Source organism: Cervus elaphus, chromosome 18 (genome assembly GCF_910594005.1).
Source record: "Cervus elaphus chromosome 18, mCerEla1.1, whole genome shotgun sequence".
NCBI classification, from domain to species: domain Eukaryota; kingdom Metazoa; phylum Chordata; class Mammalia; order Artiodactyla; family Cervidae; genus Cervus; species Cervus elaphus.
Window position 1 is genome coordinate 76771095 of NC_057832.1, and position 27814 is coordinate 76798908.

Genomic DNA, 27814 nt, shown 5'->3' on the forward strand with positions numbered 1-27814 from the left:
AGAGAATTCCATGGATTGTATAGTCCATGGGGTCGCAAAGAGTCGGACACAACTGAGCGACTTTCACTTTCACTTCAAGAGCACTTAGCAGGCTTTCCAGGTGGTGCTGGTGGTCAAGAACCTGCCTGCCAATGCAGGAGACTAAGAGACTGGATTTTGATCCCTGGGTCAGGCTGATCCCCTGGAGGAGGGCAACCCACCCTAGTATTCTTGCCTGGAGAATCCCACGGATAGAGGAGTCTGGTGGGCTACAGTCCATAGAGTCGCAAAGAGTCAGACACAACTGAACTGAGTTAGCACGCGCACATGCAAGAACACTTAGCAGAAGTTTAGAGAATGGAAAGACCAAAAGTAGGGAGAAGTTGTTGTGATGATTCAAGTGAGAAATGATGAGCCTAAACTAAAGAAATGGTGTGGGAAGAAGAGGGGAGAATAAATTCAAGAGATATTTCAGGGATAGAGTTGATAAAATTTAGTGATGTGAAAGTAAAGGAAAAGAAGTTGAAATGAGTTTGAAGTTTTGTTGTGACCAAATAAATGTGGAAACATTCATTGAGATAGAGGTTATAAGGAGAGGGAATGGTTAGAATTAGGTCAGTCGTAGTGACCAGAAAGTGAGTAATGCGCTAGTTCAGTTTGGGACACATTAAATTTAGCTGAAACATTGTCAGCTGGAGATATGGATTTGGAATTTAGGAGATAGATCTTCGCTAGAGTCTTCAACATATAGGAATCTGTGGGAGTTATATGTGTGATTAAAATTATGCTAGGAGCATGTGTAGAATTTTAGAAGTGATAACACTGAAATGGAGTTCTGGGGGAATATTGACATTAAGGACTGTTGTGAAGAGAATTAGAATCCAAAGAAGTAGACTGAAAATAACCCATATAAGAGGAATGAGAGAGAATGGTTTGACTAAAAGCAAAGGGAGAAGAGATTTTTAGAGGAGGGGTGAGTGGTCAATAGTATTAGTTGCTTCAGAAAGACCAAGAGAGATAAATGCCAAAAACTGTCTATTGAATAAAAATGAGGAAGGCGTGGTGATTTTATGAGGTAACTGTGCAACAATATGGGCAGAGTTCAAATTGTAGTGGACTGAGGATTAAGGAGTGAGAATTAGAGAAGCAAACTTCTTTTTAAAAAAGGCTTGCTATAGTTTAGTTGCTAAGTCATGTCTGATTCTTTTGTGACACTGTGTTGCCTGCCAGGCTCCTCTGTCCATGGGATTTCCCAGGCAAGAATACTGGAGTGGGGTGCCATTTCTTCCTCCAGGGGATCTTCCCCACCCAGCAATCGAACTTGGGCCTCCTGCATTAATTGCAGGTGGATTCTTTACCTCTGAGCCACCAGGGAAGCCTTTTAAAAATCTAGGGAGTGACAAACTGTGGTACATACCTACCCTGGAAAAGGACTCAGCAGTATGAAGAAATGAACTGTTGATACAAATGGCAACTTAGTTGAATCTCCAGGCAATTCTTTTAAATGAAAAAAGCCAATCCCTTAAGGTTACCTACTGTATGATCCATTTATATAACAGTTTAGAAATGACAGAGTCATAGAAATGGTGGACAGAGTAGTGGCTGCCAGAATTCAGAAACAGAGGAGGATGCAGTTATAAGAATGGATGACATGAGGCATCTTTGTGGTGTTGGACCTGTTCAGTATTTTGATTGTAGTATATATGTTAATGTACATGGATGATAAAGTTGTATAAAACTTAATACACACACTCAAATGAACATAAGTAAAACTGGGAATATCTGAACGAGATTGGTGAGTTGTATCAATGTCAATAAGGCTGTGACATTATACTAGTTTTGTGAAATGTTACCATAGGGGGGGAACTGGGCAAAGTGTTTAAGGGATTCTCTACATTATTTCTTATGACTGTGTGTGAATCTGTAATTTTCTCAGTTAAAAATTTTAAATGTTCATATAGTGAAGGAAAGGGTTTGCAAAGTTTATGGTGGGACTTGATCCTGTTTAGGTGTTGCAGAGGAGGCAGCAGTGGAGAGGGATAGATTCAAGATTCAAGGAAGAGAGAACTTTCTCTGGATCAGGAGGAAAAGTATAAGAATGGGTATGAATATAAATGTGTGTGTATTTGGAAAGCTGAGAAAGTTCCTTCTTGATAGTGTCTGTCTGTCTGTCTTTCTTCCCCTTTTCTCTATGTAATTCTTAAAAATGGCTCTAATTATTGCAAATTATTTATTCAATAGCTGTGACGTTTGGGCTCCTTATCTTTCAAAAGTTCCCTTTGGAATAGTATTTCAGTTCAGTACAGTTGCTCAGTCGTGACCAACTCTTTGCAACCCTATGAATCACAGCACTCCAGGCCTCCCTGTCCATCACCAACTCCTGGAGTTGACTCAAACTCATGCCTATCGAATTGTTGATGCCATCCAGCCATCTCATCCTCTGTTGTCCCCTTCTCCTCCTGCCCCCAATCCCTCCCAGCATCAGGGTCTTTTCCAATGAGTCAGCTCTTTGCATGAGGTGGCCAAAGTACTGGAGTTTCAGCTTCAGCATCAGTCCTTCCAGTGAACACCCAGGACTGATCTTCTTTAGGATGGACTGGTTGGATCTCCTTGCAGTTCAAGGGACTCTCAAGAGTCTTCTCCAACACCACAGTTCAAAAGCATCAATTCTTCAGCGCTCAGCTTTCTTCACCATCCAACTCTCACATCCATACATGACTACTGGAAAAACCATAGCCTTGACTAGACAGACCTTTGTTGGCAAAGTAATGTCTCTGCTTTTAAATATGCTATCTAGGTTGGTCATAACTTTCCTTCCAAGGAGTAAGCATCTTTTAATTTAGTAACTCCTTATTCTAAACCAACATGTGTGATGTGATGCCATTTATCCATTGACATGAAAGTGAAAGTGTTAGGTGCCCTCAGTCATGTCCGACTCTTTACGACCCCATGGACTGTAGCCCACCGTGTTCCTCTGTCCATTGAATCCTCCAGGCAAGAATACTAGAGTGGGTAGCCAGTGCCTTCTCCATTTATCCATTAGAGGCAATTAAAAAAAAAAAAAAGGAGTTTGTTAACTTATGTTACTAGTACTCTGCTTTTTTTTTTTTTTTGCAGTTGCAGTCTAATTTAACCCAAAATATTTCCAACAGTGTTAAAAAAATTTTATACTGATTCTAGGTGCTATCCATATTCTTTTTGAGCTGTAATTTAAATCAGTACTACATACATGTGTTACTATTTATAGCATATCTTGAAATCCAAAGTTTTAAAATGGTATTGCTAGCTGACAAGGCATTGGCAAAAGAAGCAGTGGAATGATGCACATTCATGTAGAGAAAGAGTGAATCAGGATGGTAACCCTGAAATGAGGAGGCTTTGAGGTGTTAAGGGATTGGCTGACTACTCACTGAGAGAGAACTCCTTGATGGGTAGCATATGTAGGCATGTATATACACATCTACCTCTCCACAAGCCATCTTGTCCTTTTCTCCACCAACGTGCATTTCAGCAAGATGAAGCCACAACAATTTCTCTCCTCCTTCCTGCCTTTCAAGATACATATTGCTCTTTTTGAAGACTCTCTCTCTTCAGAGTTGCTCCTGATGGACTTTTAAAAACTTGTGCCTGTAAAAAAGATTGGCATGTAGGAGAAAGAGGAGAGGTGTGCTTCAATGCCCTTGATTTGGTTTGTGTTTTAAGATTATACAGTAACTTACTGTTTCATCACATGTTGTTTTCCAGGTGCAGAACATGAGCCCTTTACAGGCAGAATCTGTGCTGTTTTTTATGTCTTTTCAGGGTATAACTTGATTCTTGACGTATACCAGATTCATAATAAATGTTTATTGTTCATTGAATAATGACTATCATACATTATCAATATGGAATATAGACTATGTGAAAAATATTTTCCTTTGAAATAAAGTTCAAAATTGAAGTTAAGAGGTTTAGAGGGAGAAGCAAAGGGGAGAAATTGTTGGGAAGTGCCCAGCGCTGCAGCCTGCTATCCACCTGCAGAATCACTGTGTTAAACTGGTGTTTGTTTATGCTCCTTTGAAAATGATTTAACTTGAAGAGACAGAGTGCATGGAACTTAGAAGAGCCTGTAGCATGCCAAGAAATGCTTAAGAAGAATGCTCACTTAATACAAATGATCTTGCCTTCAGAGAGGTCAATAAATTGCCTCAGGAGGTCAATAAATCTCAATTCATATAACCTGAAATAAAAGAAAAGGAGAGTTTTGGCCTTTATATCCTCAGTGGGGAGACAGGAAGAGAGAAATGTAAAATGGCACCTCATCCCATTCTTCTAGTGTTCTCGGCCAGTCTGCAAGGAACGGCCACATGAGGGTGCAGGAGGTTATGTTTGTGGCTGCTAATTGTGGGCTTCTTTGGTTACATGCCTGAATTAGCCCCTCTGTTTGGGGGAGCTTAAGGTGAGTCTCATCTTCAGATCACACCATGGGTACTTCTGGAGAATAGCATTCTTATCCAACAGGGATGTGTTTGATGGGTGACAGACAGTCACCAAGACCATCAGTGAAAAAGTGAAAGTGAAGTAGCTCAGTCGTGTCCGACTTTTTGTGACCCCACGGATGATAGCCTACCACGCTCCTCTGTCCAGGCGATTTTCCAGACAAGAGTACTGGAGTGGGTTGCCATTTACTTCTCCAGAGAATCTTCCGATCCAGGGATCAAACCCGGGTCTCCCGCATTGTAGGCAGACGCTTTACCATCTGAGCCACCGGGGAAGCCTTAAGTGGATTTCCCTAAAAAGTACATACAGGCAAAGCATTTTCACTGCATCCAGCATTAGCCAAAGGAAGTGAAGTTTCTGATTAGTGTTAAAAGTTTTTTCATCAATCTTTCTAGGCCCTGTGTGTAACTGAATGAGCATGTAGTGTAACTATAAAGTGACATTTTATATTTGACACCAATTAAACTTACATGCCATGAAAATAATCAGCTCCCACAAAACAAACACGCACATGGATTTAGTTTCACTTGGAATTTCCTCTGGCTAGCTGAATGTTTGCCAACTGCTTTGTGAAGTACCACATACAAAAAATTCAATAGGCCTTGGTTTTTCTGATATTTATATAGTGCTTAGTGACTTAAATTAGAGTTTTATTTCTTTTGGAGGGCATAATTTGACTTTATGGCCCATATGGTTACTCAGTTTCAACATAAAAAGTAAAGTTAATCCTTATATAAAGATATAAAGAATGCTTCCATAATATGGAAGCATTAAAATCTTTACTTTAAAATCTTATTTATTCAACCTGCATTTATTAAATGATTATGTTTCAAGCACTATGCAGTGGGAAAAAGAAGATGTATAAAACATGAGTGGTCCAGCCCTCAAGTAGCTTTTGTCTAAACCTGCATCTTCCCAAACCTGTTTGTTTTCAAATGCTGCTTTCTTTTTGCTGGTTTTATGATGTCATTTTTTAATGATGTCATCTTTTAGCCACACATTGAAAAAATAACCTGCATGAAAGTAATTCAACTTTTACCTTGATTATTTAAATTATTTTAATAAAAATACTTATTTTTGCTTTATGTGTAGTATTTATGCATTGTTTTCAGAATGAACTAAATCTATGCTACTTTTGTCAGATTTGTACATTTAGTGACAACCAGCTTGTTAATTTTCACTTTATAACTGAAGTTATAAATATAAAGTTATATTTATACTTTATATATATACTATATATATACTTTATATATACTATATATATACTTTATATATATACTATATATATACTAAGTTATAAATATAAAGAAGCCAGCTACATAAATATTTATTCCATTTTAGTAAATATTTATTCTCTAAATATCTATATGTTTTTTACTAATTAAATACACAAGCATGTGCTGTGCTACGCTCAGTCTCATCAGTCGTGTCCAACATTTTGTGACCCTATGGACTGTGGCCTGCCTGGCTCCTCTGTCCATGGGATTCTCCAGGCAAGAATACTGGAGTGGGTTGTCATGCATTCTTCCCAGGGATCTCTCCAACCCAGGGATTGAACCCACATCTCCTTCATGGCATACAAATTCTTCACCTACTGAGCCATCTGGGAAGCCCAGAGACACGAGCATGCATATTCGTATAAATTCTGTATAAAATGTACATATGCATATCCAGCTCAAGCCTAGATTTGTACCTGTCACTGATATCACAAGTTCACTGTAATTTGTGAATATCAGTTACATCACCTAGTTGTCATTAGATATGTAGGAGGTCTGTTTTATTGTTGAACTCTATTGGTTACTTTCTCTTCCCTTTAAACCATCAGGCAAGTTTAGACAAGAGTTTGATCAAGAGTTCAGATTTGTTTTCTGTGACAAGTCTCATGGAAGAGATGTAGAAACCAGGCTGCTTAATTAGAATAAGTTGGCAAATCTTTTGGTTTGAGGCCTCAGGTCCCAGACTGATTATTGTTTAAAACTCTTACTATCACTAGCTATACCTAGGGATAAGTTGGCATATTAGTAAGTCTTAAAACTTATCTTGCAGAAACAAGTCCCTCTTTCTCTTTGTTGTAGGAAATTTATACCATCTAATATAAACAATAGAATAATGACTGTTTTGCTATAAGTTGTAACCAGAAGATTCCTGAAAGGAGTTAAGATTTTATTTCCTAAAAAAAAAAAGATTTTATTTCCTTTAGAATATTATTAGGTAAGCCTTACCTAAACAGTCATTATACTTTCCTCCAGTTTTAGTGTTATTTATTTATTTTTTTGATGGGGTATAAAATGTGGTAAAGATTTTATAAAACACCTTTGAACAAATCTATGTATTTGAGTATTATTAGAATGTAGAACACTAGAGTTGAAGCTTACAAATGATCCAGTCTATGCCCGTCATTCCACAAGTCTAGGAAGGTTGAATCTTCTGGGTACCCACAGTGAAGTTCAGAGGCTGACAGGAGTAGTTTTCTGACTCCTAATTTATTTTTTTCTTCTTCTTCTACTAAGGATTACTATGGTATTGCTGCTTTTTTCTTTATTTCACAGTTTATGTGCATTATATAAGGTACTATACCTGGTTTCTGTACAGTTACAAAACACACACACACATGTTGTGTTGGCAGAGCAGCTATTTCTCTATACTAAATATTCAATCCCCAAATTGTAGTCCTTTGTCTGGCTTTCAACTTTTCATATGAAGAATAGTCAACATTTTCACTTATTAGAAATATTGGGAAAAAGTTAGAAAAATCACCATTTGCAGTCATGATAGAAATAATTAACTCAGGCAAGAATCATAAAAGAATATGAAAACTTATGAGTGGAAAGCTTGAGGAAGAACAGGACATTACTATCATTGCAGGGAGTCTCCACATAAAATACTTATTAACTGTAAAGTGAAAAACAGTAATGTCACAGGGTGGAGAAATGTGGCCGATATCACCTTCCATAGGCAGTAGAAAGTAACATCATGTGTAATGGGACAAATTGATGTCAGGCACCTCCTAATATGTGTGCTAAGCCAGAGTAATGCGATAAGGTTTGAAAAAAATAATCCTTACTACCTTTGTATTTTTGTAATTCCTTAGAATAAAAAAACCCAGGCTTTATATCTGTTATGTCTGAATCTACAGAGAAGTAAGTGTATGGTGTTACTAGATCACTTTCAGTGTGACCGCTAATTTTCTTTCTTTGAGGTTTTCTTATATGATTTTATTAATGTGACTAAAAAATACAAGAAAATGGCTTTATTGACATTCTAGAAAGTGAAGTGAAAGTAAATACTTGCTATTATTAAAATATAAGTGAAATATTTATATTTCAATATTTAAATATTTCTCTAGGAAATAAAATATTTAAAGAAATCTGAAGTCTCAGATAACAATTTCTTCAAAACATGTGACTTCAGTTGCTCAATGACATACTGCTGCCACCTCATTATATCCTAAAGAAGCAACTAATGCTTGACTAGCAAGTTAATTCAGTTAAAATTCATTGTTAAGAGGCCACTGTTACAGGTTTGATCTTATGTGGGTATATTTTTTTTTCTCTGGCTGTGCATGTAACATTGGCAAATTGGCTTGCAAGTTTAAGACTTTAGTTACTTGGATGTTTTAAATAAGTATGAAAGATATTTGAAAGGGATTATAACTTGCCTTCCTTTGAAATATTCAGTTACCTTCACCTTAAAATAGTTAAAAAAAAATTACTGTTTCTTAGATTATTTTAGTTGTATTAAACGTATAAGCTACTTATGAACTATGAACAAGTCATTTTATTATGACTTAAAAAATAAGTCAGATATTATTAATAACTTTTCTGGGATATATTGGGCAGTACTGTGTATATATTTTGCATACATGCATACACACATATACACACATTTTACATTAAAATTTCATTAAAATAATCACGTTTAGAGTCTTAAGGAATGTCTTTAGTATTTTTAAAGACAACTGATAGTAGACATAAAAGATTTCAATATGAGTAAATGTATAGTTTGCTTGCACAGTAGATTTTTAAAAGTTATGTGTAAGTGAGCTTTGCAATATAACAGTTTAAATGTACTAGAGAAATACCACTATTTCAAGATGGTATGAAATGGCATTGATGACTCTGGTCTTTAAGTAATTTTTGTGGTTTAAATGAGTTTTGAAATTTATTTTTCTTAGCTGTTGGCAAACTTCTCTACTTACCTAATGTGCTGTATTCCTGACTTGGACAGATCACCTATAATGTTGAGCTAGTATTGCTGTCGTTTTATTTACACTGTGCATCAGCTTCTTTCAGTAAGGCTAGTTAGAACCAGTTATAAGATTTGGTGATGTGTATAGTTCTTTGTGTAGCAAATGCAGCTAAGTAACAAATTATTTTGCTTACTATCTGAGAAGCTGTTAGATTTTAAGATTGCATTCTTAAAATATGCAGTATACCATATGAAACATTTTTGCATTACAAATGTTATCCTAAATTTTCAAATGCTAGTTATCATTTTTAACCTATTATCATTTATTTTTAAACATTACATATGAATACTTAAGTTTAAAATGATCAGACTCTTAAAATTACAGTATTGGCTTTTAGTTACTTTGAAGACTAAATGTTGCACTAAAGTGGAATTTTATACGGAGAAAGGATTATTTCTACAAATATTGAATTAGAAAGTGAACTTGGAAATCTGTTTCTTCCTTGTTATTGTTCCCTCTCATCTCCTCCTTCACCACTGAGTTTTTTAAAAGACCGCTTATCTTTTCCTGGCTCCCCTTTCTCCCATTTAATTTCTTAATTACTCATGGTTTCTGCCAGCAATACCTGCTCCCTGATATCTCAGCAGGATCACTGCAGCCTCCAAATATGCATCTTCAGTGAGTAAGTTTTAGCATTTCTCCTTCTTGGCTTTTCTGAAATAATTGATACTACTGGTCTTCCATTCTTCTCTTAAAATCCTGTTCTCTCTTGGCTTTTGGTGAAACTATTCTCTCCTGGTCTTCTCATATTGTTTCTTCTCAGTCTTTCTGTGGCCTCCTCTTCCTCCCAGGAGGAATGAGAAATGCAAGATTTAATAGTTTGTTTGATATTCCTTTTTAGATACAACTAACCAGAAGTTGTATATGTACAGGAGTGCATGTTGTCTTGTAAAAAATTAATTTTATTCAACATATTGAGTGAGGAAAGAATTTTTTTTAATGTCTGTTCTTTATTCTTAATTTGACATGAAAATTTGCATTTGCTTTTTCATAAGTAGTCTCAAGGGTGCATAAAGAGTATCTAAATTGCAATAAACTTCGTTAAGGAAATTTCTGTTATGTCTTTAAATAAAATTTAATATTTTCCTAGAGAGGAATGTCATATCATCTAATTGTTAAGGATGATTAAACTTTTTATTTTATTACTGTATAGTATCAGTTTCTGTTAGCACAGAGCACTTTACTTGTAATATTGTCAATCACTTTTTAGAATGAAAAATGAATCTTTTTTTTTTTCTATTCAAAGCCTTAAATATAATCCTTTTTTGAAATTTTCTTCAAACGTAGAACTTTGAAGTACCATTAGCTGAGAACTTTATATGTAAGAATTCTACTTTACATATAAGAATTTTACTTTATGTGTAAGAATTCTCCAAATGGTTTTATACAAATGACCTTCTTCTCTTGGCCACAAAACTTCTATTTACCTTGACTTAAATTAATAATAAAGCATACTTTATGAACAAGCATTCTAGAATCTGCCAGAAGACTTTTCAAACCAAAAATAAGGATACATTTCATAAACAGGGGCTCAATAAATCAGTAGTGACTAGAGTTGGGAAGGGGTAGTGGGGGCCTGTTTGTAAACTTTGAGTTTCTGAATGTTAATTTTCAGCTTCCTTTTTAGAAGGCCACTGTTTGTAGAGCTTATCCTGTCAGCAGTATCCTGTGTCAATTGTCAGGTCATGTTTAATGTGTGGAGATGTATTAATCTGCCATAGCTAGCACTCTGAGAGGCTGGGATAAATAGCGGGCTCAAGCAGATGAAGAGGGATTAACTATGTGGATTGAGCAAACTCTTCAATCACTGAACCAGTGATTTTACAAAGGATTAGCTGCTGCTTTTACAAATATTGATTACTGATTTGCTACTCGGAATGGAGATGACATACTTGTGCAGTTGCTGTGTGGTGTGCTATCTGAAGTGAACATCATTCATATTAATGGATTTGTCATAGGCATTATAGAAACTGACAGATTTATTATAGCAGCAGTTGCTAGAAATGTTATGGTTAAGGTTGTGTCAGCATATCTATTAAAACTTCAGGATTTTGGAAGTTTATAGTGTAGCCATAAAATTTATTTCCCAGGTGGAATTTGGAATACCAGTTATAGCCTGGCACAATTATTTGTGTGCATATTTTTATATGAATCAGTCTAAAAACATCTAAGTTGGCCTAAAACAAAAATGCATTGTTAGTATTGTAATGTTAAAAACTTTAGATTTATTTCATTTTGAAAAAAATGAATTTATCATAAATGCTTGTTTTTGCGGCCAAGAACATGTCTAGCCCTTGTCTAGAAATTCATCAGTATTTTTTTTTTTCATCAGTATTTTTCCCAGAATATGGTTTATCTTGAATCCTTTGGTTGCTTCTGTAATCAGGTGGAGAGTTTTGGAAAATACAGAAATATCTGGATAATTAAAAATCAGTGACAATTTTGTTTCACTGAAGTGACTTTTTTAGAATACTAAAAAAATCATTGATAATTAGAATTGTATCAGCAAAGATAACTTCCTTTAATCTTTTTGAGAAATTGATCTTCTTTCTTACAAATATTTTTATTATGTCACTGTAGAAAGGCATTTCAAAGAGCTGAGCTTTATCCTGAAGGATAAACTGGACGCTTTCTAGGCAGTGAGGGTAGAGAGAGAGATGATGAAGTGAGGAAAGGTGTAAAGAGTAACACATTCCAGGCAGAGTGAACGCTAGTGTGGATACAGGAGACTTGGCCTGTTTGCACATTTGCAAGGGTATATCTTCATACTGAGGGGTTCGTTTTCAAGTTGTACGCTTGTATTGATTAAGTGAAATCTTCTAGATCAGTGGTTGAAATTTTTCTGGCTGTGATTTAATAATATAAATTGACTTAATTTAAATTGTTTAAAAATCTGGAGACATTCTTTTTTGTTTTTCATTTAAAAATTCTGTCCTGCATTCAGTTCAGTTCAGTTCAGTGGCTCAATTGTGTCTGACTTTTCTACCCCATGGATTGCAGCATGCCAGGCCTCCCTGTTCATCACCAACTCCCGGAGTTTACCCCAACTCATGTACATTGAGTCGGTGGGTTAGTTTGTTATTTTTCATTTTTAGTAAGGTTTGTTTATTTATTCAGCAAAATTTGGTGAGTATTACTGTATCCCAGGTGCTAATCTAGGCCCTGGAGATACGCAGTGGGTAAGACAGTGTAGTCTCTGATTTCACATTCTAGGGGAGGTAAGGACAGCTGGGAAAAGACAATAAATCAGTAAACATTCATCTTTTCTCATGTTTATTGGCTTTTGTACTTATTCTGTGAATTGCCTGGTTCACATTTTTCACCTGTTTTTCTGTTAAACTGTTAACTTTTCCTTGGTGATATGCAGGAGTTCATTGTTATGGCATCCATGCAAATATTTTTTCCTATTTACCCCGTGAGAAAGTCATTCTTTGACAAATTAGTGATTATACTAATTCTTATCCATGTATGGATTTCTAATTTGTTGTTGTTGATCCAGTTGGTAAGTCAGGTCTGACTCTTTGTGAACCCATGGACGGCAACACGCAAGGCCTCCCTGTCCTCCATTGTCTCCCAGAGTTTGCTCAAGTTCATGTCCATTAAGTCAGTAGTGCTGTCTATCCATCTCATCCTCTTCTTACTTTGTCTGATGCTGGAAAAGATTGAAGGCAAAAAAGATTTCTAATATCATACCTGATTTCTTTGATTGGTAAGAGATCACTGGACCAAGTATCAAATTACCATAGGTTTCTATCGTCTGAGGGGTTTATGAGTTATTTCTTTTCTCTAATTTAATGTATTTTGATCATTTTGAAAAGTAAAGTAGAACTTTGAATCTTGCAGATGAGGCTATCCAGATGAAGGGAACTTAATCAAATTAATTTAGTTACTAACTATAATTGTATTCCTGGAGAGATATATATTTATATATATATAAAAATATTATATATGTAAATTTTTCAGGGAGAATATGCATCATGGTCTATTCAGATATGATTTAATTACAGACTGAATTTGTGTAGAAAGACATGTAATGGAATATCTTACCACAAGAGCTTACCATATCTGCATTTATTTTGAATAAGTTTTGTTTTATGTTTTATCATTTATTCACATGGAGTAGGATGTATATCCTTTGGATTTTAAGTCTTTTCCATGTTTTTAAGAGGTCATTGTGTATTTTAAATATTCATGAGCAAGCTAAGGTTCTGAGTTCAGACAGTTTCACTGCCCAAACTCCCCTGAAGTATCTGCCAGCACCTTACATTGCAGTGAGATACCACAGCTGAACTGTCTTGGTGGATGGTCACATGTGGCTAAAAGGCACTGTCTGTCACGTGAAGTTGAATCCATAGTTGCATGTTGCTGACAAACATTTTATTTCATTTAATATTCAATGAACTTCTTTTTGAAGTTTTAATTTTGAGTTTTAATTTGAACAAAAACTTTAGTAGTGACTTTGTTCTGGTAATGACAGCTCTTAATTAGGAGAAAAGGAGACCATGGACAGTTGGACTGTGTCACCTTGTGAACCTGGGGCTGAGATAGTCTACACAGTGAACAGATTACTAGATTGCATTATGATGTGTAACTCATGGTCAATGTCAGAATATTTGGCAGTTGACTTTTTATATCACGGATACTAATTTTTGAAAAATATGCTAAAATCACATGGTTAAAAATGGGCAATTTTAATACTCTATGTGCAGTTGCAATTTTTTTTTCTTTGCACTGTATCTCTTACTTTATGTTGGTTGTTACAAAGTGTAGAACTGAATTGGAGTGTTATTAACTGTGAAAGTGGGTGTTAAGATGGAATGCCCTTTTTGCTATTCGGTTATGAAAGCCCTTTACCTGCTATCTTGCCCCTCACTCTTGTGTTTCCTGTCAGTTTTCTCTTCTTCTTCTTTTTAGCAGTGGGGGACAACATGGGCAATGGTTAGCACATATAAAATGTTTATAGAATTATTTTAATGACTCAAAAGTTAGATACACTGTAAACAAAATCACTATCCTCATGATCATTTGTACGTCTGGCATTTTCCCTCTGTTTCCAGTGTTGTGGCTGCGGAAGTGTATTTTATCTACTTATTGATGTTCTTTTAATTTTATATTAAACATCTTTAGAACATATTTTATAAATCCTATAAACTAGTACTAGATGAGATTTTAAAATATACCATCAAGAACAATGTCATTTAATTCAGTGTTGTGCTTCTATATTTTAAATACGTACCCTTGGTGATTTTGGTGCACACTCAAGTTTAAGAATCACTGTCATGATCCCTTGCTCAAAGCCTAGTAGAAAAACAAACTTATGAACACTTATTTTAGGCTAATACTGTAGGTACCTTCTGAATGTCTCTCTCCTGAGCCAGTCCCACATTTGACTGTTAAAAGTTACTCAGAAGTTGATGACCAGAAAGATGATTATGCATAGGGTATGCTTTTATTTTCAGGTACTAGAGGAAAAAAACATGCTATGCTTTAACTGTTCTAATATTGAAGTTTCAATTTGTATTCTGTAGTAATTTACTCAGTTACATAAATAACAATGTTTTCTAATTCTTTCAGTTACCCGTGTGTCTAAGATTACCAGTTCATATTGTAGAGTAGACTCATACTCTTATTCTCAGTAACATGTTGTTCTCTGGATGTTTTATTTAGGTAAAGTGGGCATGTGCAAATGTTTTGCAAGCTAGAATTATTCTGGCATGGAGAACTTTAAGGACAGCTGCTGATTTGTTTTTGTGTTAAGGTTATCTTCATCCAGGCCCTGCAAAGCTACTAAACCTTACAAATTTATATGTAAATTTATAAATAAGAGTATACATCAACATTACTTCTAGCTTGGCTGCTTGTTAAGTGATATGACTCTTAGGCAGTAACAGAAAAGAGCTGTCTTAGCTTCTTGCAGGGGTCGTATCTTCTGCCTGGGATTTAATATTTACCAAAAGTTTGATCAAGACAAGTAGTGTTTTAGAGAGATTGTCTGAAAAATGTTCAGGGTGCTTATTCCTATAGGCATTCTGTGATTTTATCCTTAAGTTTAACAAAGCTGTTTGGTAGTTATATACTTGGGCTACCTGGTTTTGTACTCTGTAGAATTGCTTTCATTGAATCTTACTTTGGCATTATGCTGTTGGCTCAATATGAGTGATGTTTACAAAGCAACCCTATGAAACTTTTATTTTACTTACTGTAAAAATATTATTGAGGACATTGTGACCACATGAGAGAAATTCCTTTCTTATTTCAGTGCTGGGAACCAGGAACAGTTGCTGCTTGTTCCTCCCTGAGCAATGATCTGTATTCATCTTATGGGCAGTGAATCACATAATTTATTGATTCTTGCTTTGTGTTGATTATTATAAAGCTTTTAATTGAATTTTTGCCCCACTCCTGATAAGTAGTAGTTTTGCATTTCCAACTTCTGTATTCTACCCTGACTCCTAGTTTTGTCATAATTTTTTACTTATTTTTTTTTTTTTAGTTTGAAATAATGTCATTTATAGAAAAGTCAAAAGAATAGTGCAAAGAATTCCAAATATACCCTTTACTCATATTCCCTTAATGTTAACTTTTTCTATACAGGTACTTATTTTATATACACACACACACACACAAATTTCTCCTATTTGCTTTTAATTTCTTTACCAAATATATCTATACAAGTGCCTATGAAGGGAAGGGAAGTGGGAGGGGGGTTCAGGATGGGGAACACATGTACACCCATGGCTGATTCATGTCAATGTATGGCAAAAACCACTACAATATTATGATTAGTCTCCAATTAAAATAAATTAGTGTAAAAAAGAATTCATACAACATGGTAAAAAAAATGTTTGTGAAATGCTTTGTGGGGGAAATAAAGCAGTGTATTACTAAATTAATAGGTAAGGATGTGTTATTTCATACTTATAATGAAAAAAGAGACTTAATAGAAAAATATGTTTCAAATGAGAGGAAGATAAATTGTGTGTGTGTGAGTGTGTGTGTTATGTGTCTGAGTGAGAGAGGGAGAAAAGAGAGATAGCATGCATGCATTTCAAGAGGATCCTTGTGACACTTTGAATGGCAGAATCAATCCCAACTCAATAGTTTAGGTTAGTCATAAAATGATTTCACAGTTGATATTTTCATACTAAATATTTTTCACTTATTTTAACCACCCCTCAATAATAGATTCTTTGGGGAGATGGGAATAGAATGTTTATGTATGTATGTATGTTTATGTATCTGTTCTTTCTTGAAGGCAGAAACAAAAAGTGTATCTTTTATTATACAATAGAGCAGACATTCTGTGGATTCCTATTTCAGATACTTCAAATATGATCTTATATTGTTAATGGGTCTAAACTTTTTATACACAGAATAGGAAAAATAAATCAATGAAAATGAACTTAAAAGAATATTTTAAATTAGAAAAATGTGACTTTTATTCTAAAAAATAATTATAAAAATTTATAGCTTAAATTTAAAACATAAAACAGTACAAAAGAGAAAAAAATAAGATTGCTGTATAGCCTATGCTAAAGTAAAACATAGTTGAATGGAAAGGAGCTTAAGAATTCAGTCTAAATTATATTTATTTTGTATTTAATATAGTTTGCTAGAGGAATCTGCATACAAAAAGAGCCTCTTTTTCCTTCTGTAGCTGTCAGTTTTCTCATTCCTAATTTGTCTCATGTTTGTGTGAATGTGTTTTTAAACCAAAAATGGAAATCTTTTAACCGACATTTTTAGGAAGGTGAAATTTATTTCTCTAAAATCTTGTAGAAAATAAAACAAATGTTCTAGGATTTAAATGCATAATTTTGATTAATACCACAGAACAGTAATTCAATGATATTGTCTTATAGAGTTTCTGGAGATGCCCTCAGTCACTATGTCATATTTGACTCTTTGAGACCCCGTGGACTATAGCCTGCCAGGCTCCTCTGTCCATGGGATTTTCCAGGCAAGAATACTGGAGTGGGTTGCCATTTCCTTCTCCATTCTGTAGATGACATTCACTTGTTTCATCAACAGTAGGACATAGCATTTCAGAGAATGGGCTTCATTGGACAGACTTGGGGTCCTGGCTGCACCGCTTACCTGTGACCTTAATTTTCCATTGGTAACCTTTGGGGATGTAAGAGAATAAAATGGGATGAAGAATATAACATGCTTAACTCATGGTAAAGCCTTAAAGACATAGTAAGTGTTATCTGTTGCAATTATTATTACCTTATTGAACCATGCTGATGTTTGTTTATATATATATTTGTTATTTATATTTGATGATACTTTTTTTAAAAGATGCTTAAAACTTACAGTCTGTCAGTATGGTAAAGGTTGTGTTTGATACAGAGATAATATAAGTAAGGAAGGAGTTCAGTTCAGTTCAGTTCAGTCTCTCAGTCATGTCCGACTCTTTGCGACCCCGTGGACTGCAGTACGCCAGGCCTCCCTGTCCATCACCAACACCCAGAGTTTACCCAAACTCAGGTCCATTGAGTCAGTGATGCCATCCAACCATCTCATCCTCTGTCATCCCCTTCTCCGCCTGCCCTCAATCTTTCCCAGCATCAGGGTCTTTTCAAATGAGTCAGTTCTTCACATCAGGTGGCCAAAGTATTGGAGTTTCAGCTTCAACATCAGTCCTTCCAGTGAACACCCAGGACTGATTTCCTTTAGGATGGACTGGTTGGATCTCCTTGCAGTCCCAGGGACTCTCAAGAGTCTTCTCCAACACCACAGTTCAAAAGCATCAATTCTTTGGCACTCAGCTTTCTTTATAGTCCAGCTGTCACATCCATGCATGACCACTGGAAAAACCATAGCCAAATAGTTATAGCTGGAGAGAAATTTGTATTATTAAAAGGCTTTCAGATTTTATTGTAGTGGTTTTTCTTTTCAGCTTTCTTGTTTTCTTATGTGTGGAGCAATGGACTTGGCAAATTTACATTGCTACTTAAAAAGAAATAGTAACATTTTAGAGTTATCTCAAATATTATATTTCTAAATCTCCACAATAATTCTCCATAGTGTGCCCTCTTAATACCTACATTCAAAGATTCGAAAATTAAATTCAATGAAATCAAGCAACTTGCCTAAGTCACAGAACTAATAGTTAAGCTACAATTTGAATTTAAGACTCAAAGTTTTAACCACAATCCTAAAATACAAGTCAGATGGCAAACACAAACCAACTATATAGCATAGGGAAGATACTCAATATTTTGTAATAGCCTGTAAGGAAAAAGGATCTGGGGGGGGGGGCGGGAAATATATATACATATATGTATATGAATCACTGAATCACTTTGCTGTATACCTTAAACTTACAATAGCGTTGTAGACCAACTGTGTGTGAAAAAGTGAAAGTGACAGTCACTCAGTTGAGTCTGACTCTTTGCGACCCTATGACGGTAGCCCACCAGGCTCATCTGTCCGTGGGATACTCTAGGCAAGCATATTGGAGTGGGTTGCCATTTCTTCTTCAGGGGATCTTCCAGACCTGGGGATGAAACCCAGGTCTCCTGCATTGTAGGCAGATTCTTTACCATCTGAACCCCACCAGAGAAGCCCTTAATCAACTATAATTCAATAAAAAAAAAGTCAGGTTGGGGCACATTTTTGTGTTAAAGTAAAACATTAAATTAAAATCCAATTCATAACCATATATACTTAATTATTTAGAATATCTTAAATTTTTGATATAGTTATAATTTTGTTTTTAATTTAAGGAAAAAAATACATTCCATTTTAAGCTTGTACCACAGTTTCTCTGTGTTTGTGTATCATAAACTTTAAAAAAATATTGCTTTTCTGAATTTAGCTAAGTATTTTTCTTGTTACAGAGAAGATGTGGACAGATACATATGTTACAAATATATGCACAAATCAATAGCCAATTGATATGATAATGAGGGGTACAGTAGGCACAATAATAGTGCCTCAGAGAAGTCCACATCCGAATCCTTTGGAGTCAGATTGCTTATCAGCGGACCTTAAAATAAGGAGATTATCCAGGTGGGCCAGGCAGAATACTGGAGTGGGTTGTCATTTCCTTCTCCAGGGAATCTTCCCAACCCAGGAATTGAACCTGGGTCTCCTACATTGCAGGCAGATTCTTTACCAACTGAGCTACAAGGGAAGCCCATAATGTAAATACAAGAACCTTTAAATGAGAATCTGGAGAAGGAAACAGCAACCCACTCCAGTACTCTTGCCTGGAAAATTCTATGGACAGAGGAGCATGGTAGGCTACAGTCCATGGGGTCGCAAAGAGTCGGACACGAGTGACCTCACTTTCACTTTTCACTTTAAATTACCAGAAGGAGACAAAAGAATTGGAACCAGAAAGAGGGCATTGTGAAAAAGACTTAAATGACCGTTGCTGGCTTTAAAGATGGAAGGAGGCCAATAGTCAGTGAAATAGGTCTGCCTTTAGGGGCTGAAAAGGGAAGGAGATAGAGTCTGTCCTCCAGGTTCCAGAAGGAACATAGTCCTGCTGACACCTTGATTTTAGCCCATGAGACACTTTCTGGAGTTCTGACCTCCAGAACTGGAAGATTAAAAATTTGTGTTGTTTTTAACTACTAAAAAAAAAAAAAAAAAAAAAAAGATATAGTTAGACACAAAGTAGCTGAGAAGTAACTGTATATAGGAGATGAAATTTGATTTACCTTATTTCTGTAGAATCTAATGATGTATTATTAAAAAGTAGCTTTTACCAAAATATAAAAGTATAAAGAGTGCCCAGTATTATAAATATATGAAAAAGAAGTCTTGTTTATAAAGTGAAATTACTCATGTTGAACCTTATGATGGATTCAGTACATTGATATGCTTTTATCCCTATAAATAACTGAAGGAGGCTTACAAGGCATTTCCACAAATTTATGTATCTGGAACTTTTGGATAAAAGCATTTTTTAAATTCTATAAGCAACAATTTTAATGTATTAAAAAAATGTGACAGCTTAAGGCCTATCACTGGACCAAAGAATCAGAAATCTTCAAGAGATATTGTTTTTACATCTAAATTTATGAGCTAAGGACAGCAGTCCTATACTAAAAATTTATCTAAAAAAGTAGGCTTCAGATATGTAATTAGATAGTTCAAATCCTGGCCATACTTCTTAAGTAAAAGAAGCAGTTTTAAGTGAATGAAGATAATATAACTTTATGGATAACATAATCCACACATTCTTTCAGTCTATGGCTTTTTGACTGCTATTTTAGTGGTTATTGATGAACCCCCATGATTTCAGATTTCTCTTAATTCTGATTCTTAATTTTTCTATTATTGCCACTTGAATTTTACAGTACTGACAGATTTCCATGAAAATCAGTATCAGCCACAGTTACATATATATATTTGATATAATATAGCTTTTGATTAGACTCTGAACAAGCATTTAATATATCTTTTGGACCATATTCATGAAGTGTTTGCTGTGAGCACAGAGCTGTAATATTGAATTATTATCTTCTTTGGTTTCAGATAGACCTATTGATGATTCTCATGAGGCTATTGGAATTTCCATATCAAGAAACAGAGTTAATAAAGGCAAATGTGAAGTACCCTAATAGTTATTCAGTTTTTGCTGAATAGCTTTCACAATGACTTGCCACTTTATAGAGGGGGTGGAGAGACTAACAGATGGCAAACCTGTGAGTTGCAGCCTCTATTTTTGCCCCTGGTGTCATCACAGGGACCTTATCAGTCTTTGAATCTGGTAGCCAAGGCTCAACTACCTCTGGGAATTCTATGGTCCTGCTAATTGGAAGCTGACCATCTTTGTGTCTAACCAAATATGAGCCTTTTTTTCTTTAAAGTAAGTATCATGATAGATTTAGGGATCACCAGTAGTATATTCATTGGTTAATCCTTTCTGAAGAGAGTAGTAGTGATACGTGAGAAAAAAAACTCTATGAAAGGACTATGCTAAGGAAACACAAGTAGTAATCTTTTAGTTATTGTAATAGTTCTTTTCTTAAGTGTTACTGTTGTTTCATGTGTCCTTTGAATACATAATTTTTGTGTTGCCATTAAAAAAAAACTGATGAAAAGATTTGAGATTCCAAATTTTCTGTGTGAATTGAGTTAGTAGAATATGAAAAATATTTATGTATTTATTTTCTTTCACAGATACTCCAGGCCACGATTCTAGTTAGAAATTAAACCTTTGAAATGACATAAAACAGTTCTATGCTAGATCTAAAGGCAGTTATCCATTGTTCTACCAAAATATATTGTGAACAGTTTTCACTTTAGATATTTTTGAAAGTTAAATCCATCTTGATTCTTGGCCATTTGTTATTGAAAGTGCAAGAAAAATATTGGTGTGTATCTATTTCGTGGAATCTTAGAATGGGGGTATTATTTAATATTTTATTAAATATTGTGACTAAATATTTTAATATTTAAAGCATTTTAAAAGATAGAACTTATTTCTTAAATACATGACTATATTTAAAGATTTCAGTATTTTTCTTCCTAGTTTCAGGGAAAAAATTAAAACTGCAGATTAATAAAATTACTAAAATTGGGTAATACCTTACTTAGGTTTTAGGTAATTTTTTTTTTAAATATCTTCATGCTTTGGAACTCTTCTCTATTCTAGAATCCATTCCTTTAGCTTGCTGGTAGACTATGTCCACTGTATAACACAGTTTGATTTTAAGACAAAAGTTTCAAGACACAATCTAGAATTCTTGAGTTATCTTTTAAAAACAGTGGCCTTGTGAATAAAATATTGATATCTACCTAACTATAAGAAAATTTGGATTCCATTGCTTCCTTTTTACCACTGAATTAGTAGGATATATTAGGTACATGATACTTGTTTCTTTGAATTTTTTGTGACATTGTTACCATTTTGCATATATCAGATTCCAAAATGCCAAATTGGAAGAAGACCCATTCCTTGCCTGCTCTTGCAGGGTATTAGTTTTAATATCTAATATTGATCGTCTTTAGAAAAGTTGGGCTATTATATAAGAAATACATGCCCATATTATAAAAAGAAGACTTGTCTTTGTCAGTATATGTTTATTTTGTCAGGGTAGTGAAAATTTTTGGCCACTTTAGAAAGCTAGGAGGTAATAGTCTGCGGTATAAATAAGCTGCCCTGAAGTATAGGTTAATTATTTTTTCTCCTTTGAGTTAGGATATAATTTCTCCGTCAACCACTTTCATATATTCAGAAAGAAATCTTCAAGTTGCTTTTAAAATAACTGTAATGCTTAACTCATACAGTTACCAAATCATGCTTTTTTCATTTCTCTGATTAAAATTCCCTAGGCAACATTAAATTGTCTTATATTCACATTGGTAACCATTCATTTGAATTAATAGTTCTATTAAGCATAATAATAATATTTAATTATAATTAATAAAAGCCAACATTTACTGAATGCCTAATCCTCTGCCAAAGGATTAAAGCTCAGTGCTAAAATTATTTTTGAGACAAGGGTGTGAATTTTGGTAATGAAACAGAGTTGATAATACAATTGTGAGTTTGTTGGAATGTTGTAATTTGCTGTGATGCATAATTTCTTTTTGTGAGATAATGTAATTGTGTTTGGCAGATTTTCAGCAACTCTTTGTTGATACCTGCCAGATAGGTTTATGTTAGCTTTACCTATCTTTTCTTCATGTGTCAGCATACCTGCATTTGTGTGTGTGTGTGTGTGTTAGTTGCTCAGTGATTGTCTGACTCTTTGCAATCCCATGGGCTATAGCCCTCCAGGCACCTCTGTCTATGGTAGTCTTATTAATAATTATTTGGACCATAAAGAAAGCTGAGTACCGAAGAACTGATGCTTCTAAACTGTGGTGCTGGAGAAGACTCTTTCGAGTCCCCTGGACTGCAAGGAGATCAAACCAGTCAATCTAAAGGAAATCAGTCCTGAGTATTTCTTGGAAGGACTGATGCTGAAACTGAAGCTCCAATACTTTGGCCACCTGATGCGAAGAGCTGACTCATTTGAAAAGACCCTGATGCTGGGAAAGATTGAGGGCAGGAGGAGAAGGGGATGACAGAGGATGAGATGGTTGGATGGCATCACCTACTCAATGGACATGGGTTTGGGTGGACTCTGGGAGTTGGTGATGGACAGGGAGGCCTGGCATGCTGCGGTTCATGGGGTTGCAAAGAGTCGGACATGACTGAGTGATTGAACTGAACTGAACTGAACTGAGCTGATGCAAAGAGCTGACTCATTGGAAAAGGCCCTGATGCTGGAAAGGATTGAAGGCAGGAGGAGAAGGGGGCAACAGAGAATGAGATGATTGGATGGCATCACCAACTCAATGGACATGAGCATACTCTGGGAGATAGTGAAGGATAGGGGAGCCTAGTGTGTTGTAGTCTGTGGGGTTGCAAAGAGTTGGACACAACTGAGCAACTATACAACAATAATAATTATTTGAATCAGTGAGTATCTCCTTAAATGGTGGCATACTGTTGATCATTGTAGGTACAGTGATATGAGGTCTAAATGATGTGAGAGTTCATATTTTTTTAAAGAGAAATAACTACTTTTTATATCTTGTTACAAATTTTCAATTTCTACAATCAAAAAGTATTAAGTGTTTATATGTTCATGGTGTTCTACCAGTCAAATGGTTCTTCTTTTTCTTTTTTTTTCATTTATTTTTATTAGTTGGAGGCTAATTACTTTACAATATTGTAGTAGTTTTTGTCATACATTGACATGAAATGGTTCTTCTAACAACTTAAAATCTGAAGTATCTAAAGGGATTACTATTACTTTACTTTTACTTTTTAAAAAACTCATATTAAACAAAACCTAGGTGTTGGGCAAATAACAAAAGGAGTTTAGAAAAATGAAATTTTAGTCAGAAAATTTGTTTTTCCTGTTTAGGAATGAAATGAAAGATTTTATATTAGAGACATGAATTTAGAATTCAGAATAAGTGTTGCTTGTGACATCAAATTTTATTGATTTGCCAGATGGAAATTTAATCAACATTTTTCTTAAAGCAAGAGCTTCAGGTTATATACATTCACCTTTGTAAATTCTAATTCCCTTTCTTCTCTTCTGCTTCTTCCCCTCCTTTTGTCTGGACCAGTAACTTTTTAAAGTTGAAAGCTATGCTAAAGGTACCCATTTCTCTTCAGAATATAAAGTTTCTTCTTAAGATTTAGAGCATTTGTTTTATATGTACAGAACATTTATTTTATGCCCCAATGTATATGAGAGGGTCATGGCACTACTTCTCAATGAGCCTTTTCTAGCCAAGTAGAGGTAATTAAGCCCTCCCTGTGCCCTTTTGTATTAGACCTTAAGACTGAAAAGTTGCCTCTTGCTTGGGTGCCTTAATTTCATCCATAAATGAGTGCTTAAGAGTTTGTTTCCATCATCGGAAAGACTCACAATTATTTACGGGATGTTTGCAGTGAATTTTCTATTTTTTACCACTGTGCACAAACCACTTAGAAGTTTTTTCATGACATACAATAATCATATTAAATATTTAATGAATATATTTGCTTTCTCATTCTGAAATATCATCCAAATGATGCTTCCTACAAAGGGATTTTGTATAGTTCACTTAAGAACTCTATGTGCCAGTTACATAAAAGACTGAGTCCAAGCATACTTTCACAAAAACTAAACTATCATCTTGCTTAGTTGAAGAGGTAAATAAATACTTTGTTTTCAGGAATCTTATTTAGAAAGAAGATTTTCCTAAATGGTTTTATATTAGCTAAAATTTCATATTTCTATGTGATACAATATTTCTGTTTGTTGGTGTAACCTAGTTTAATTTAAAAGATGCTGTCAATCATTTTTTGTTTTCTGTTAAAAAAGCAAGTCAAACTATAGTCACCTTCTTTAATTTAGTGGTTAACCAGAACTTACTCACATAGATAAGATTCCTTTATGTTTGTTTTATTTTATGTACAAAAATACTATACTAAATAACTTTTACCTTCAATGGATTAAATGGATACATTGATTGGACAGTTGTTCAAACTGTTGCACTGGTTTTCCTTAAAATTTAACATGTATTTCAAAATTATTACTCCATTTTAAATATATTTTAATGATAATTGTTTTGTGTTTACTGAACAAAACTGATCCACCAGGGAACTGAAATTAGTACTTTAATTTGAATTTTTGTTTCTTAAGGAAAAATAACATGATTTTATAGCTCTGGATTTTTTTTAAAAACCCAGTTGGTAATTCTGTGATTAATTTCTGTATAATAAGCTTCCTATCAAAACATTATTTATCATAAACTATTTTAAGACTATTTCTATTGGTATATTCCATGGAAACTGTCATTGAACTGGTTATTTTCACTTGTTAGATTCTTGAGTAAAATGCTGAAGCAACTGTAGTATATTTCCAATGAATTTATAAAGATATTGAACACTATTATTTATAACAGTGTCCTAGTCCATTCCTTATAGAATGCAAGTCAAAAAGTATCACCCTTTAGAGATCATTCAGTTACATAATATTATTGTGTATTTGGGAGCATAATATATTAAGATGTAATAGTAAAGAATATTTTTTGCTCTTGAGATTCACAGGAGGTGGAGAGGGACTAGTCTATGGAATACATATGAAATAAAACTAATAGACTTGGATTTAATTAATTTGAGTAATTAAAAGTATACTGAATTTAATGAGATCTGATACTTGATTTTTCTAAAAGGGATTACTCACTGCTTTTTTTGCTCCCTGCCTTCCATAGGAAACCAGTTTCCTCCAATTGCAGCCCAGGACCTTCCTTTTGTGTTAAAGGCTGGCTACCTTGAAAAACGCAGAAAAGGTAAATTATATGATTCTAATGAAAAACCTAAAAATCTAAGACTTTAAGAAAATCTAATGACATTGTCCCGACTACAAAATACAGCTTTCAGCTCAGAGTACTTTCTAAGAACAAAATAAAACATTTGATCAAGTTTATTGTTGTCAACCTTTGGTATTTGTAGGTGATTCAGGAGCTGTTTCCTGCCTGTTCCTGCCTTGACTGTATCTCCAGGATGGGACTTCTCACTGTTATCCCACTTGGCTGAGCAGAGGGTTATCTTTTTTCTGACCTGGCATATGCCATGTTTGCTATGGTTCAGATTAAGCTTAGCATATTTTCTGCCATTTTCTATTATTCATTCAGTGTTCCTCTCTATTGGCTATGATAATTGAGAGTTGACCATATGGTCCCACTCTTTCAATCCCAATATATAATAGAAACGAAATATGGAGGTAGTATTATGATATAAGAAATGAAAAGCAGAAACCCTCTTCATTACTATTCAGTTTATCTCTCAGGAAGTCCCTTTGGGCCTCCTATATATATTCCATTTGCTTTTCTTAGCTTTCCTAGCTGAATTTTAAAGCCGAAAGAGATAACAGAAATAATCTAGGTCAACTCCTCCTCCCTCCTTTTTATGACAGATGAGAAAATGTGACCCAGATGAATTAATTATCTTAAGACCTTATAGTCAAATGCCTTTTTGACTATTCCTGTCAGGAAAGTTTGTTAGCCATGTAGTTGATCCCACAAATATAGCAACCGCATCTCTGCTTCAGCGTATTCCTTTTAGCTTTGCTTTATATTTTGTTCGTGTCTTGGAAAAGAAGACACAAACTAATTAGTCATAGAATTTTACAGCTAAAAGGAACCTTAGAAATCATACTAACTTTTCCTTTTACAATAGGGAAATCACATTATATTCATAAAAGTAATGTATATCATCTGAACTGTTTCTTTTCTCCCTTTATTGTAGATCACAGTTTTCTGGGATTTGAATGGCAGAAACGGTGGTGTGCTCTCAGTAAAACGGTGTTCTATTATTATGGAAGTGATAAAGGTAGTATTGGTGTTCAGTTATATAAACTTCTATTGCATGAGGGTTTTGGGGGGCATTGTATGCCACCTCCCTTTTTTGTTACAGAACAAGCTGAAGACAAATAGAGAAAATATAACTGAGAGTTGTAATATTACAGCCTAAGAGTAATTAATTCTATTACTTGACAAATGCTCTAAATTTCATAGTGCCTTTAAAGTAACACAACTGTGTTTTATCGAATTAGGAAAGAGAAAAAACTTTCATCTGTGTGGCCTTTTACCTCAGGAATTGTTTACCTCCAGGCTATAATTATAAAATATCTGAAAAGTTAAGACCATTAGGATTGTGCAAGTTTTGAAGGGAGGAAAATATGTTTTGTCCTTCAAATATTTTAAAGAAAAATTTAGATAACCATGAAACCTGTGCAGCTCCTTTCTCAGCTTCTTTTACAGATTAAAGTGACAACAAACGTTGGTGTGTTACTGTTCTAAGCACCTTAGCTGTCTAAGCACTTAAGTTATTTTAACTCATTTAACTACAACTCTGTGAGGTAGCTACCATTATTAGTCCCACTTATTTTAGTTTTTGGAAAACCGAGAAGAGAGAGATTAAGTAACTTGTTCAAGGTCCCAGATATGGTAATGGCAGTTTTGAAATTTGAACATAAAGCATGATGTTTAGAGTCCATGCTCTTAACCACTATTATCACTGCATTAATTTAGAAACAATAAAATAACATTCTGTAACTTCATTTGCTAATTAATAACTATCTTAGTCATAGTTAGCATAATTTTAAGTTCATTATTTGAAGAAATAAAGCCATTAAATACTAAAATTTAAAGAATGTAAGCTTTCTTAGTTTTGCTTTTATCTAGGAAAAACAAGTCAGAAGTTGAATATTACAAAGTAAGGGTTATATATAAATAGCTAGCATTCATTTCCAGAAAGAACACTTAAGGAGAAAAAAAGGCATTAAAGTCCAATATCACTGAATATAAACTTTCTCGTGCAATTGTTACTTATCAGTGTTGTTTGAAAGTTTATGTTTCATTTGACATTATTTGCAATTTTTAGGGTTTTTCCTTATTATCAAATTGGCAGATATGATTATTATATTTCAGATAAATTTGAAATAAATGCATGATGCTAGAAACTGGTCCTACCTTTTGGTTAGTAGTATTATCAAGTTGGAAATTAATTTGGTGGCTAGTTTGCATTCTGTTACTAATTTACATGTTCATATGTAATAATGGTATCCATGAAATGTAAACTATAAACAACTA

General features: G+C 34.5%; 1 protein-coding gene across 1 annotated transcript in view; it reads left to right on the plus strand.

Moving 5' to 3' along the window:
• The window catches only part of SKAP2 (src kinase associated phosphoprotein 2), a 163458-nt gene that overhangs the window by 66348 nt on the left and 69296 nt on the right, over positions 1-27814 (plus strand). The window contains exons 5-6 of the mRNA XM_043871888.1: positions 25433-25510; positions 26469-26552. Of these exons, the coding sequence (XP_043727823.1) occupies positions 25433-25510; positions 26469-26552 (162 nt within the window). The remainder of the gene's footprint in view (positions 1-25432; positions 25511-26468; positions 26553-27814) is intronic.